This window comes from Planococcus citri, chromosome 3 (assembly GCF_950023065.1).
Source record: "Planococcus citri chromosome 3, ihPlaCitr1.1, whole genome shotgun sequence".
NCBI classification, from domain to species: domain Eukaryota; kingdom Metazoa; phylum Arthropoda; class Insecta; order Hemiptera; family Pseudococcidae; genus Planococcus; species Planococcus citri.
In genome coordinates this window covers 46,409,710-46,425,412 of record NC_088679.1, presented here as the reverse complement: position 1 = coordinate 46,425,412, position 15,703 = coordinate 46,409,710, and the positions used below count along the sequence as shown (strand labels likewise).

The 15,703-nt window shown below is 33.8% G+C and overlaps 1 protein-coding gene and 1 non-coding gene across 5 annotated transcripts in view; one reads left to right on the top strand and one right to left on the bottom strand.

Annotated features, from left to right (window-relative positions):
* LOC135839755 (limbic system-associated membrane protein-like) overlaps positions 1–15,703 on the top strand; it is a 96,188-nt gene that overhangs the window by 65,072 nt on the left and 15,413 nt on the right. For 2 of the 4 annotated variants that reach the window (XM_065355944.1, XM_065355943.1), the window contains exons 4-5: positions 1,627–1,730; positions 4,706–4,913. In XM_065355944.1, the coding sequence (XP_065212016.1) occupies positions 1,627–1,730; positions 4,706–4,913 (312 nt within the window). Of the gene's footprint in view, positions 1–1,626; positions 1,731–4,684; positions 4,914–15,703 lie in introns of all 4 variants that reach the window. The other 2 variants (XM_065355942.1, XM_065355941.1) reach the window with 1 other exon arrangement.
* On the bottom strand, positions 14,176–14,247 carry TRNAH-GUG (transfer RNA histidin (anticodon GUG)). The gene has a single exon. It is a non-coding gene; the product is annotated as a tRNA-His (tRNA).

Sequence of the window (15,703 nt, the reverse complement as noted above, 5' to 3'; positions counted from 1 at the left end):
TACACGAACGAGATTACACGATGGCACATAGACTACAATTTGGGAATAAAATGAGCAAAAAAGGAAAAACGAATTGTTTCGTGTCAAGTGTAGAAGAGACTACGACGATTTCAATTTAAGCAATTTATCAAAGCACGCGCGTATTTTTTCAGCATAAGTACTAGAGAAAAACAAGGTAAAATGACGAAGGAACGAGACAAAAAACCAGGATACGTTATACATAGGTATACAAAAATTGTGCAGCTCGGACGAGACTATTGAAAGTGTTATTAACTTTGTTAGACAAAACGAATAAGAAATGTTTCAAGAATGTACGAGAAATAATCAACGTATATACGCGATTTGGCTGTGGCGATGCAACGATGTTATTTATAAAATTGGTTGTTGGCCCAACGTAATTGAAGTAATTTACCAGAATGGATCGTTTGAAGGATATTTCGAGTTTCAGAAGAAAAAAACCAATCGTCTTTGTTTTTTTTTGTGTCGGATGCTTATACTCCGTTCGCCTGTACCTTTAATTTTATACTTACTCTTGCATTGTTTGTAGGAAAATTAATTATTCTTGGGCGCGTTTTGCGACTGCAACTTATTTTAAGGAACCGCATCGAAAGAGAAGATAAAGTGCACTCGGAAACGTCTCGGAAAACGAGGCACTAACTTTACGGCTAACGATCACTCGAAATAGGAAAATTGTCGAGTTCTAATTTTGTATGGGTCAAATAATTGCGTTGAATTTCAGCCCAAATGCTGCACAAGTACCTTTTTTACAATAACCGTTACGTTTTCGTTCACATACCAATTTCTAATATACTTATACCAGCTCTCTCAAAAGATACCGCAACATTAGCAGAATAGGTACAGATTTTTAATTGATTTCTTCGTTTCGAGTACCTACCTATAGCTCTAGCTATACGTTGTACGTATACAAATACAGCGGATACGTATAGAAGACTATATGTCTGGGTTAATAATGTTTTCCACACTTTACTGGTTTGGTTTTAGTTTATACGGTGGTGGTCTTCTTGTTCCTGCGAGGCTGCGACTGCGACGCTAAATAAATCATAGGTACATTTCTCGAAAATGTATACGTAGGTAACTTACGCTAGAGATATTTAGACTATAATTGGCTCTTAGGGTCGTTGCAAATTATGTAAGTATTTATAGCATAGGCTATATCTATATATACATACTTAATACTTACTTGAATAATAAATTATACAGAATCGATTCGCATTCTCTTCGACCCATTTCAAAGCTCTCATTGCATCGAAAAATAAAATCCAATTTTATAAAATTCTCTTTTAAAACGAATCGACTCCGCATACTCAAGTATTATTGCATAATATGCATATCTGTATCTCTCTTCCCCTTCCACCATCCTTCTTGCTTGGTCGCCAAAGTAAGAGATAATCTTTATGTAAACATCTTAGGTAGGTAGCTGTAACTATACTGATACAAATTGCAAGTAATTTGTAAATTCCAGTCCAAAGTTTTATACGGCTAGTAGGTAGCTACACTTTACTCGAGACAATTTACGTAATCTTTAATTAACCTAGAAAAATAACTAGCGCTTCTTATTCGCGTATACTTACCTTTAACTGACATGTGATTTTTTTCTGTGTACAGAAGCCATGATGCCTCGTTTCGCCGAACCTATTCCAAATGTAACTGTTACAGTGGGAAGAGACGCCCTACTAGCTTGCGTTGTGGAAAATCTACGAGGCTACAAGGTAAAGCAAACAGAACTGTGTTATTTATTTGTAGTGGAAAACAATGCAATTATCATTTTTAGATACCAATTAGAAAACAACTTGATGGAAAAATTGTATAATAGAATTTTTAATTTTTGCTCAACTAAAACTGCATTCCGAGACCAATCTTGAAAATTAATTTTTTTATTTATCTACTTGAATATATACAACTTAGAAGAAAAAATTGGAATTTGAAATCTTTCTTGCTAATTTTTTTATTCTTAATTAAGTAGAATGTATACTCGTTACTCGTATTATGTATTTATCATAGCTTATGTTTACAGTAAGTTCAATTATCCGCTACCGTAAACCACCTACCCATGATATGTAGTTGAAAAATTGTTTGTGTTTTTATTTTCTACGCTGATTTTCTATCGAATAAATACCTACCTATACCTATTTTCAAAAAAATTTGGCGATGGGTGCTTTTATATCTTACGAACAATCCTTTCAGTCACTCACCATCGGTAACCAATTTTGCCATTTTTTAAATAACAAAACATGTAGGTACATCCTCCATAAAGCAGTTCCCAAACAGTATCGCAGGGTTTAAATTTCCCAAAATTGTGCAATCACGTTCAAAGTTGAGAAAATTATACCTAGTTTTGGAAGTTTTTTTCACCCAAAAAATATCTAATGCTGTTATTTCCACTTTGATAAAAATTTGTACATACTTCAAAATTGACCAGGAATCTGTTTTTCCTGTATATAATGAGTAGGTAAGTAACTGGCGATTTGACTTTTTCGTCAATTTATGCGATTTTTTTAGCTACCTGCTTAGGTAGGTATGTATGTATTTTGTGTCACAGTGAATTTAAATTATTATTTTGAATGAATTTTTTGTGGTGATTTTGAATTGATTTTTTTTCATGTAATAATTTGGGATAAATTTTTGGTAAGTGAATTAAGTTTACAAAGCTTTTGGCAGCGATTTAGAATTTTAGTTCCAATTCATTAAAAAGATTTTGTCCGGTAATTTAGAAATATTCAAATTTTTTTGTGTGAGTGAAAAAAAAGGAATGTTTTTATACTGATTTCAAAGGAGTTTTTAGGGTGCTGCGGAATTCAAATCTTTTTTGGGGGCTGATTTTGAATTATTATTATTTTTTTTTTTGGGTAGTGATTTTTAATCAATGTTTTAGACAGATTAATTTTTAAATTAGCTTGCAAATGAAGTGGCCAACTCACAAACAAAGTGATCTCATATGAAGCGACAAACTTATACTCGCAAATGTAGTACCTAACTCATTAATTTAAAATAGGTAATTAAAAATGAATTAAATAAAGCAACTAATGAACTGAAAATAATTAAAATTTTAAGAACAAAAAGTTACTACGCACACTATTGTTGCTAAACATATGTAGCTTAGCTGGTACCCAGTTTTTTTTTTTTTTTTTTTTAATGGGATGATGGAGGAGAGAGTGGTGCTCTAATGTCGGTACTGAGTGCTCTGAACAGCGCTATCAATGTTCTATCAGTTCTATCCTTCAACATAATTTTTACATATTCTGACTGTATAGGTAGGTCTGCCATTTTATGAGTCCTATTTAAAGATTTTTCAAAAATTGCGCGAGGGAAGAAAGAGAAGTGCTCTTGATTTGAAAAACCACTTTAGAGATCAATGTTTTCCGTATAGCTAATGTTGTTTTGAAGAAATTATCTCAAATTAATATCTACATGCACAAAACCAACTCATGAGTTTTGAATCTTCATCTAGCTGTGGCCTCTTTGCAGAAGCTGCCGAAGTAAAAATGTTCATGCATAAAAATCACCCCTAGGGTTATGATGTTTTTTTTGTTGTTTTTTTTTCATAAACTAACCCAAAAATACGTGAATTTGAAAAACAGCTTCAAGAGCCATGATTCTTAGTATAGCTAATGTTGTTTTTCAAAAATTATCTGAAATAAATGACTACACCTATAAAAATAAGTGAATGCATAAGTCGAGTTTTATAGGCAAAAAAGAGAGAAATTGTGTAGCTTTCAAGCCTATATGAAAAATGAAAATAAAAAAAAAATAGTATAAAGATAAATAATCCCCCTTTCAAAAAAATCAATTCCTCTTCTGCTCAATTTTTCGAAATTATATTTTTTGACCACTTTTTATTCTGATTTATTTCTACTTAGATGTAGAATGAAACGTGCTGATTCTGAAAATACGAAGATAAAAAACTACCTATTCGTCCAAAAAGGACGGTCCTTGGAGGTAAATTTCATTAATTTTTCAACACTCAACAAGTACTTAATTTTTCACTGATCTTTATATGCTGCAATCCTTGCTCAATTCGGTGATTTTTAACAGATTCAAAATTTGAAGCACTACAGAATGGGGGAGAAATTTTACAAGGCGTTTATAGAAAATATATGAGGTGAAAACTGAAATAAACTTTCAGGGAAAGATAGTTGAAATTATTTTTTATTATTATTTATTCTTGTTTCCAACCTATAAGGGTTATTTACAAGTTATTAAATTCAAATGTATTATAAACTTATGAAAAAAATATGACAAAAACATTTTTTGTACTTTTAATATCAATGGAAAAAGCTTTTTATGGTTACCACCTGTAGGTAACGATCAAGACCTAGTACAGATTACTCCCTTTCCTTCACCTCTTCTCTATGATCTTGGGTACCGATTTCATGCAAGTTCGAGTGACTATTTCTATTAGGTACCTATAACCTATTGTTATAATTTTTTTAATGAAACAAAAGGGAGAAGTGTATATCAAAGTCATAACGACAAACAACGTTCACTTCATAAAATGCATAGGTATCTGCCATCTTCATTCTTCATTTTGTCAAAAATTGAGAACAATAATTGAACCTACTGTACGCATGTATTTATATGTAAGTAAAGCACTAGTATTAGATACACACCTACTATACTGTTAATTAAATCATATAGATCCGTATCGTTAACTTTTTATATGCAGGGACTGCGTGTATCTTGGCAGGTCGCGTGGGTCAGGGTGGATACTCAAACCATTCTATCAATACACCACAACGTGATCACGCAAAATCCAAGAATATCGTTAACATATAACGACCATCGTTCCTGGTATTTGCATATAAGAAACGTTCACGAAGCGGATAGAGGATGGTACATGTGCCAAATAAACACCGATCCGATGCGAAGTCAGCAAGGCTACTTACAAGTTGTAGGTAAGATTCGTAAATTAAATTATCATCATATTTCATAATACACGTGAGTACTTCGCGGCAAGTTTTTCCCTCCTTTTTTTTTTTGCTTTCTAGCTCTCTACGAGTCGACTCGTTTAAATCACAGCATTTTACACTGAATTTGACGCAGTCGTGAGATCCCCTTTCCCATTTGGTTAAACGATAAACTTTAATATGGTTTAAATAAAAAGTTATGACGTAAACCTCAAAAGAGCAGTTTTGCGATTTAGCTAAGTTTACAGAGAGAGAGTGAGAGAAAAAAGAAGAAAAAAAATTCCTCCGCAGAAACGGTGAAAAATACGGTGTGATTTTTCGTTCTGAATTCAAGAATGGTAATTTTTTTCTTGCGTTGGGTTAAAAGACATCGCCTTTTGCCCGAACTATCCCTTCAATTCCAGCTTTTGTCAGAGGATGGAAAACGCACAGCTTATGTAATGAAGGTTACGTTATCTTGACTTGTGTAATGACCTTTGTGGGAAAATAAACTCGTTTTCTACCCCCTTAAATTGTAAATAATGCCTTTATTTTGTACAAGACGGGAATAATCTTTCAAGCGTTTTTTATTCCTTCTTTTATCTTGATTAGAATAATAAGAAAAATATAGTAAGTGTATCTCCAGCTCTACTCCAGGACCATATATTCGCGCGTACCCGGTACCGCGACACCACATTGCATCTTAATATGCATCATTGACGCAAAAATTAAAAAATGTATTTTCCATTCGGTATGGTGTGTTTTCACAGCAGCGTTTAAAAGAGTCGCGTATGAATATTTTTAACATTATTAGAAAAGAAGCGAAAAAAAAACCAGCATAAAGATGCATGAATATTACAAAAACGAGTCATTTTGTGGCTACCGTTCTCGCATGTTATAATTTATAAATTTTCTCTGTATTCTGCGGTTTAATTGTGCAAGCTGCTGAATCACAAGGGAACCTATTTTCTGCGCATATATGAGATCGCATTTTATTACGAATTCGAAGAGATTTTCGCTTTCCCATACGTTACACCATGCTATAGATATGTATACTCGCACTCTGTGTATTAATATTATTACGTGTATTAGGAGCGAACGATTGGATGGTATTTGGTTTTACATGAATAATAATTTAAATTATCTCATTCAGCAATTGTGTGTTGTATACTGGATACTCGTTCGATTCAGTTATAGAATTTCCAACGTCATCCCTGCTAAAAAAAAAATAATACACTTGCCGACTGAAAAATATATCTATAATTTAGGTGTTGATATATGTATTCAATTGATTTTAATGCATCACAAGTAATAGCCAATAGGTAGGTAGGCGTAGCAAAGGTATCGTCGTCGACTCGTCGTATACTTACTCACTTTGATGTTGATTGCTGGCGTCAATATTTACAATGTAGTAGATAGGTATTTGACCTGTTCTAATGTCGCACCATTTTCAGGTAATCGATAGCTTATAAGATGAAGTTCCTAACAAGGGAACCTCTCGAACTTACACATTACGATTTGAATGAGACTACGTTAGATCAAAAGAGCATCTCCTAAAACTCGCATAAACAAAATCCCCTATGCTAGAGTTGATTTTTTGATTTATGGCAAATTTTTGAAAATTTTAAAAATTCAAAAAAACACCTATATGATTTTTCAGGGGCCATGACTGTTAGGAAACTAATAACCAAAAATCCAATATTTTCAATTTCTTTGTTGCTAACATGATCGAATAACCGACTTGAATGCAATTAGTTGGTTTTCCCACAACCAAAAACCAATCATTTTGAATTTGGTTTATTTTTGGTTTTTTGACATGAATAGCCCTAAAGTCTTTAAAATCAATACAAATATTATCAAAAATTATGAAATTCCAGAGAAATTTTTCAAAAGTTGAGTAAAATATCATTAAAACTGCCTCCTAAATTGAGTCATTTAGAAATCTTGGAATGTTATACCTAGTTAAATAACCTAAAATTTTAAACCAGAAAACCAATAAAAAAGTGTAGGTAACCAAAAACCAAAGGAGCATATAATAACATGTTCAAAGAGTGACCAAAAACTCAACCAAGAAACCAAAAATGAAAATTCACTCAAATAGTTGTGTACCTAACTGTAAGTAAAATTCTAAAGAAATCAAAAATTGCGCTGGGGCTCCAGAATAACTGAACATTGTGGAATTCGGTTCGAAGGAGTTGCAGGTATATAGTTTACAGGAGGAATTTCCATCATTTTTACCTTCTCGTTTCTGAATTTTTTATACTTGGAGGGGGGGCAAAAGAAATGCGATAAAAGATACAACGTGGTGCCCTCATCCCCTCGAGTAATTTTGATCCCCTTATGCGAAGTTCTACCAAAGAATTACACTTTACGAAAATTTTTATCATAGCAAAAACATGAAAATCATTGCAGAAAAATAAACGGAATCTGAATGAAGTATTTTATTGAATTTATATCTGTTTCGGTGTTATTTTCAAAGGGTATTGGAAACGACACGACGAGACGTGTGGCAAATATCTGCACCTGGGAATACGTTTAGGTACCCACATAGATTTTTGTTTCATATCTTAACGAAAATGCAACTTGACATTTATTTGGTTAATGTACGTTTTGAGTCAAGTGGCGGTAAATTTGACGTCTGGTTGAGTAATTCTCTATACAAATCGTTTATTCACTGAAATAAATAGGTAACATTTTATTTGTATGGGTATACATAGTATACATACCTACTTCTAGTCGGGTTACCGCATTTTTATAAGAACAAGGGTGCTATGTATTTTCTTATAAATATTTTAATCGACGGATCTAATTTGATAAAAATTGAATCTTTGTAACGTGGATTTATTTTAGGATGCTATTTCACCGTGGCAACTAATTGAAATTAATTGACAAAGAAAAAATGGTATGTGAGTGTTCTCAATAATTGTATTTTGTTTTTACGTTTTCCTCGAATCGAAGTAATTTTCACGAATTGTGTATTATTTAATAAGTTTGCATTCCAAAGGTCATTGAATGTGGACTTCCCGCATTCTTCGAAGCATTGATTTAATACCCAGGTATGGATATTTCGTTTTATGCGGTTCGTGCAGAAACAGAATGCTTCATGAAATGAGATTTAGGGCCTCCTCCTCCTCCTCCCCCTCCACTAGAAAAAAAACAAGAGACTGGCCTTCTGCTGGCAAAAGAAAATTACAGTGATGTATCGAACTTTTTTTTAAAAATTCAAACCTTAGGTATGTTTTAAAATTAGTAGGTACTCAAAATGTATCAGGAATTGAAGAGTAAATTTTTCAATTTGAATGGTTTAATAAATGGAGATTTTTTTTTCTTGTTTACTCCGTCTATTAAGTATAAAAAACAAATAAATATAAAAAGAACAATTTTAAAAATAAAATCATTAAAAATGATTCAAAATTCAAAAGCCATTTTAACACGTGCTTCAAATCAAGCACTAAATACCGATCAAACGCTGTTGGAGGAAAAATTTCAATAATCTGCAATAATCATCACTATTTTTATTTTCATTTTACGGTTTACTATATTCGAAGCAATAAAGGTAATAAATATAAAAAAGGAGTAAAAAATTTTATTTAAATTAAATTACCAGATAAAAGGAATGAAAAGAAATAAAAACAGCTTGAAGAAAAAAAATAAAGAAAAAAGACATTAGGTAGCCTTTTTCCTCGTAAATGCGTTAACCGTTAGGCATATTTAAAGGAACATAAGCTATAAGTAAATTGAAGAATAAAATATTGTCTAGCTAAATCGATTTCGTTCAGAACAGTCGGATTAAGAGACCGTTATTTATCGCTGCAGTGGGATATTTCTTGAAACTTCCGTAGGTCTATTCTACATATCTGAATTCATTCGATTCGCATTGGGCTTTCTCTATTGCTCACTTTAACAGGTACCCACCTTATATACCTATACCTATATAACGACATTTACGTTTAATTATTTACTGCGTTTTTTTCCTCTTCCAACAGACAAAGGTAACCGTTCCTTTTAGATTTCTTTCGTTCAACAGCTAAGTCGATAAGAGCACCGACCTTACAATACCTATACTTTCCCACTTGAAAAAAATAAAAATTTAAAACCGCATAAGTAATACCAAAAACGTGATGTGTATTTTTGCAAATTCCACCTAAAAACTGCTAAAAAGTTCTCGAAACGATAATTTTCTGACCTTTTTTTTCTCTCTAACCCGTTCTCTCTCTGTTTCTAAAAAATTAATATTATACGAAGCACCGAAACGAGCAAGAGTATTTTACGATTTTTATTCGATCCCCGGTGGCATGGTTGGACGGTATAACCAAGCATATTCCAGTTTTTACTATTCCACCAAGTTTTCCACGTCATATCAAACTGACCCCATTTTGACAAACTGTCAACGAGTTAATCTAAGGCTTAACTTTTTAAAATAATTTTTATCTTGCGTTTCATATCATAAAATAAATACAGTTCTGCGTTCAACCCCGTATAGCATATGCCAACTGATTACACTCTTTTCGCGCAGAAACGCTAAATGAAAGATGTCTCATATTTGGGACATGTCTAATTTAAAATGTTCACATGGAAGTCGTTATTTTGACCATCGTTGACTGCACTGCATTTATTCTGACATAATTTATCTACATACTCGAGGATAGGTATTTTGTATTAGGTGGTCATTTTTTGACCACATTAACCAGCAATTCATCGAAAAAATATCCAGCCCCATTGATTATTGTTTTGAATGAGAATAAATATTGAGTAGGCAGGCTATGTAGTTGTAGGTACCTAATTGTACTTAATCATATTTATTTTCCGTGGTAGGTGTTTTGAAATTGTCAATTTTCAAAGTAAATTTATCCAAGAAAAAAAACCTATACCTACTTTGTTTCTAATTTTCATCAATATATGTATCCGAAAATTAATACTTACTTGACGAAGTATTTGTTGGTACCTAGTACCACTTATTAGACGTAAGGTTCGTCATTCGCTCTTTTTGATTGCGGAAAGTTGGAAAAAGACCGTGAAAAAAGTTGAAATATGACGTCAAAAGAACTTTGAAAAAACAGCACGTCTCAGATACGATTCTATCAACATTTTCCCATGGGGTTTAAACTTGAAAATAATGTTTTCGAAAAAAAATTCTAATTAGAAAGGTATACCCTATTGACAATTTTACTAGCAGAATGCTAGCATTAGTAGCACCCACCTAGCATGAGTAGCAGGAAACTAGCATGATACTAGTGTTATGCTAGCATGAAATGAACTAGCATAACATGCTAGCAAAATGCCAGCTTATTGCTAGCATGATACAAACTAGCAAGAAGTATGTTAGCAATGAGCTAGCTACATGCTAGTTACATAACTACCGAATGAAGCTAGCATTTCCCGCTAGCAAAATGCTATCATATATCTAGTATGAGATGAGCTAGCACAATGCATGCTAGCAATATGCTAGTTAAAACCTTGCGTCTTAATTACTAAGTGATGCTAGCAGTTCATACTAGCATGATGCTATCATATCGCTGGCATGGGGTGAGCTAGAAAAATGTATGCGAGCAATGTGCTAGTCAACCCCTTGCCTCATAATTACCTAGTAATGCCAGTTGTCCCTGCTGGCATGATGCTATCATATTGCTAATGCAAGATTATCTAGCAAAATGTATGCTAGGGATATGCTAGTTAAAACCCAGCACCATAATTATCGAGTGATCCCAGCAGTTCCTGCTAGCAAAATTCTAGCATAATACTAGCCTGAAATGAGCTAGCACAATGTATGCTAGCAACATGCTAGTTATATCCTGGCATCATAATTACCGAGCGATGCTGGTAGTTTCTCCTAGCATAAAGCTACCATGTTGCTAGCATGATATGAGCTAGTAAAACGTACACTAGCCATACACTAATTAATCCTAGGAGAATAATTATCTTATTAACAATTTTACTAGCAGAATGCTAGCATTAGTAGCAGAATACTAGCACGGTGCTAGCATGGAATCAACTAGCAGATTACCAGTTAGAATGGTGTTAGCACTTAGCACTTTGCCAGCAGACATTTTATTGGAAAATTCATCCTAGCATTGAACTGGTATGATGCTAGCATGCGGTGAACTAGCAAAAGACAGGCCAGCAATTTTCTGGTTACATGCTAGCAGCATAACCACCAAGTAAAGCTAGCAGTCACTACTAGCATATTGCTAGTGCATTGCTAGCACCCTGTAATGGTGCTAGCATGAGGTGAACTAGCAAAAGGCATGCTAGCAATCTGCTAGTTACATGCTAGAAATACAATCACAGGTAAACTTGCTCTAGTCTACTGCTAGCGCTATTCTAACCTTGGTAAAGCTAGCAGTCAAAGTACTAGCATGGTGCTGGATTTTCGTTAAAAGACTTCTTATCCAGGTGCTAGCAGTCAAGTGCTAGCATAATGCTAGCAAAGTGCTAGCGTTGTTCTTTAATATGATACACTTAACTTCTCTTAGATGAAGTATGTAGTCAAGTCGAATATAAGCTCAATACAGTTTCCTGTTTAAATTAAGAAGAGTGAAGTTGGCAAACTAATCACTCAGCTTATATACTGGCACAAGATGCTAGTGCAATGCTAGTTCTAAACTAGCATTGTAGGGCAATTGCCCATTTTTGGACATTCTTGGGAAACGTACCATAATTAAAAATATACCCTATTCTTTTATAAGGAAATTAATAAACTTCTAGCATTCTACATATTATACACATGCGAGCATATGCTAGCAAAAAGCTAGCAAGATCATGCTAGCACCAGTAGCACCATTTTGAACACCTGCACTAGCGTATCTGCTAGCAAACTGACGCTAGTATAATGCTAGTCCCCCTGCTAGAATTATGCCAGTTGTATGCCAGCATATGCTGGAAATATGCTAGCATGATGAACACCTTTCCTAGCATATCTGCTAGCAAACCATCGCTAGCATAATGCTAAAAAAATGCTGCTAGCATGGTGCTAGTACCATTTTCCTAGCATTGTGCTGGCAACAGTTTGCTAGCAGATATGCTAGGAAAGGTGTTCAAAATGGTGCAACCAGTGCTAGCATGGTCATGCTAGCACTGTTGCTAGCATTCTGCCACTTGAAATTGTCAATAGGGTAGATACCTACTTTCATTTTGAACTATTATTTGGAACAATTTTTACTTTTAGGTATGTGCTCCAGGTAGATACCTACCATATACCTAGATACTTACCTCGTATTTTAAAAATAGGTAGATATTTCTTTAGGTAGATACTTGAAGTTTTTTCATGTACCTTAAAAAATTCATTTTTTTAAGGGAGGGGGGAGGTGAGCGGCGGTAAGATTAGTTTCACCACTTTTTTAAAATCGTTTCACGACTTTTACCTTTTCTTAATTTTTTTCTTACATGAAAAGTGAGTTAATGATGACCTGATACTGTTGAAACAAACATATGAAGCTTGGCTTTTCTTCAATTGCACGCAACAGTATAAGTAAAATAAAATCTATCACAATCATTTAATTTTTTTCAAATCACATAAAAAATTATTAAAACAAAAAAATTTAAGAAAATAAAGAAACTGATCAGAGATTGTGTCACTGGAAACTGTAGGTACTGGTGGTAAAGCCAAAGCTATCAGTATGTGCTTCTTTCCCTCCTCCTCCTCCTCCTCTTTTCCTATAAAAAGATTTTATACTTTGCCTTAATATTCCCTATGCTGATCACAACTCACTATTGATACTCCCATCGCAACTCCTTCACCAGCAATCAGCATTACCTACCATAGAAACTGGAATTAGTAATCAGAGATCTCCATATTTCCCTTCTTCGTAAAAAAGAAACAAAACGAAATGAGAACTTATCAATTTTGAACAAGGATTTTGTAACTGAATGAAGATTAAAACCCTAAAAATACCGAAAAGTACCTACCTATAATTTAAAATTTGAGACATTTTTTATTTAGGTACAAAATTAATAAAGAAAAAATAATTCGGAAAAATAATTTTTTTTTGAAAAGTGACAATTAGAGAAAACGTGATTTTTTCAAAATAGGTCTAACGTAAAAAATTTTAAACTTTTAAAAATTAAAAAGCGACCTATTTTAATTGTTACAAAATAAATAAGAAAATAAAATTATATTGTCAGCAAAATGCTATTGTTTTCTTGTTAGTTGAGCCCCCCTCTTTCGTCAAAGATCTAGGAATGGAATTTTTTTTCTGTTTCCATTATTTGTATCCTACCTTGCAACGCAGTCCATCAGGTAGGTATTAAGTGTTTTTTTTTTTAGAACATTAGCCATATTTTTTCCACTAGTAAAAACCTTTCATAAAATAAAATCTTATCGTGAATATATTTAGCTATTTTTATTGAATTGAATAAGTTTTTCATTCAGCGAGGTATGATTTCGTTCGATTGTATCCATAGTTTTTTCATTGCCTATCAAACTTCTTGACAATTTTTTCTCAATTTCAAAAATTTATAGTTCATGATATCGGTACCTGAAGTATGAAATGTACAAGAAATCAAGAAAACTACTCAAAGTAAAATATCTTTTCTTAATCCATTATGAGCTAGATACGTAGGTTTCCACAATTTACCTCATAAGATGATACCTACCTACCTACCTATATTTGCTGCAGAGCATCTGACCTAAGATTTTTACGATTCTCCAAAGTAATAAAAATTTGTTCTATTTCAAATTTGATATTTTTATGTGGAATGAAGACGGAGAAGGAAAAGTAGGAGGAGGAATGAAAGAAAAACATCTTAATAAAACGCAGAAAAAGAAAATCAGTTTGGTTCGCGTTCATTAGCACTATTTCCAAGTGTTTGCGATTTTATATTTGACCGTAAAAACCACACCGAAAGCGAAGCCTATATGCTTTGGCTTTTCTATTCTGATTTATATATTTTGTTGTTCGATGTCGTAACGACTGGAAAAACAAGAGGTATTTTTGACATAGCTCGTTTGGTCCGAAAATTAGATTGAGGTTACCTATTCCCCTTTGGTCATGTATTCCCCGCTGTAATTTTATTTCGTCCCTTCTTCCAATTTCGTCCTTAAAGTCGCTCACGTAAAATATGTTACCGCGATTGTCATCGCAACAGTCATATGTTCTTCGTATTTTTCATCTGTACACTTTTTCACAAGAATTTTTCATTTATTTTCACTTTTTTTTTTTTGTTTACTCGCGTACAAAAGTAAACAACGAAAAAAAAAAGACACACCGAGATATCAAATTACATTCTGGTTACGAATGTGAAACCAGCGAGAAAAAAAATTTTCCACCCCGGATGCCGTGACCAGGATTCGAACCTGGGTTACTGCGGCCACAACGCAGGGTCCTAACCACTAGACGATCACGGCTACCACAGAGGTTGAGCGATTGGCCGCGGAAAACCGAATTCAAACTATATATTCTGCTAAATCACTAGCATACATTGTTGTCCAAGATTTTTCTCTCTCGTTGCAACCGATTCAATAGACCAGAACGGTATCTACGTAGTTTTATACCTGTAAATGCAGAGAGCGACAGTTATACGATAAAATTTCGCTCGCAGGTCGTCACCGTGCCACTAACACTAACCTGCTACGTTTCACTTTAAAAACACATCTCAGATAGGTACCTAGTACCTACCTACCTATTACCTTTCACGTTCCCAGATCTAGGGAAAAGCCGCATAACAGATAACACCGACGACCGACCGCACCTTCCAACATGTAATCGTAATCGCTGCCAATATCATTACGCGGGCTGCCGAATTCAAGCACATCGATAAGATAAGACGTTATTAAGGCGCGAAATAATAACCAAATTACTGATCACACGATTAATATTTGTCTTGTACTCCATTTTAGCTCATAAAACCTTGGTTTTATCCGGATATAAACTTGACATTACGCGACTGCGTGCCATACACACTACACACACTGAATTTAATCATTTCACCCACTACCCGTCGTCACCTCCATTGCACGACTGAGCCAAGTTCAATCAAACAGCTGGGTGTTAAGATAGTTTACATTAAAAGATGCGTGTATGCGACGATGTATTATTACTTAGCTAGGATGTCCTTCGTTCAAAGTAAACTTTTTGAAAATCTTACTCAATATTTCTGCTTCGCCCCCCCCCCCCCCAACTCCATCCTACCAATATCAAGAAAATTCTAAACACGCGTGAAGCTCTTACACACTCATTTCGTAGCTGAATTTAAATTGAAAGTAAAAAGCAACAAAGTAGATTTTTGGCTATATCTGGCCTAACATGAAGAAAAATTAATTTTCATGAAAATCATATCTTATGTATATGGAGGATCTCTCAAATTCAAGGAATACCTAGGCCAGAAGTATAGATCGGTGAAAAAGATAGTATGTCATTTTTTTCACAATCTAAGATGGTGAAATTGCTTATTGAAGAAGAACACATACCTATCTAACCCTTCCTCTGACAACACCTCAGAAGAATTAACATTATGAAAAAAATCTATGAAAGTGAATAATAAATGCTTAGACTTATTTACCTGTCTATTTAATTATATACCTACTCGTATACACTCTTGAATATATTTATTTTTCTTACAAAATGTTCATTGGTCCATTCTTATTTTTGCATAAATGTCTTTCGAGATGGAAGGGGAATGGGTGCCTGTGCTTATCATAGGTAATAAAAGTTTCATAAGTATTATTAGTGTTTTTAAAGCGTCTCAAAAAAAGAGCAAAGGAGAAAAGTCGCTCAGAATAGCATACTCAGAAAGGTGAATTATAGGTATTCTGCATTCAGTTTTTCTGAAATGTTCCCAATTGAAAAATATGAGACAAAATT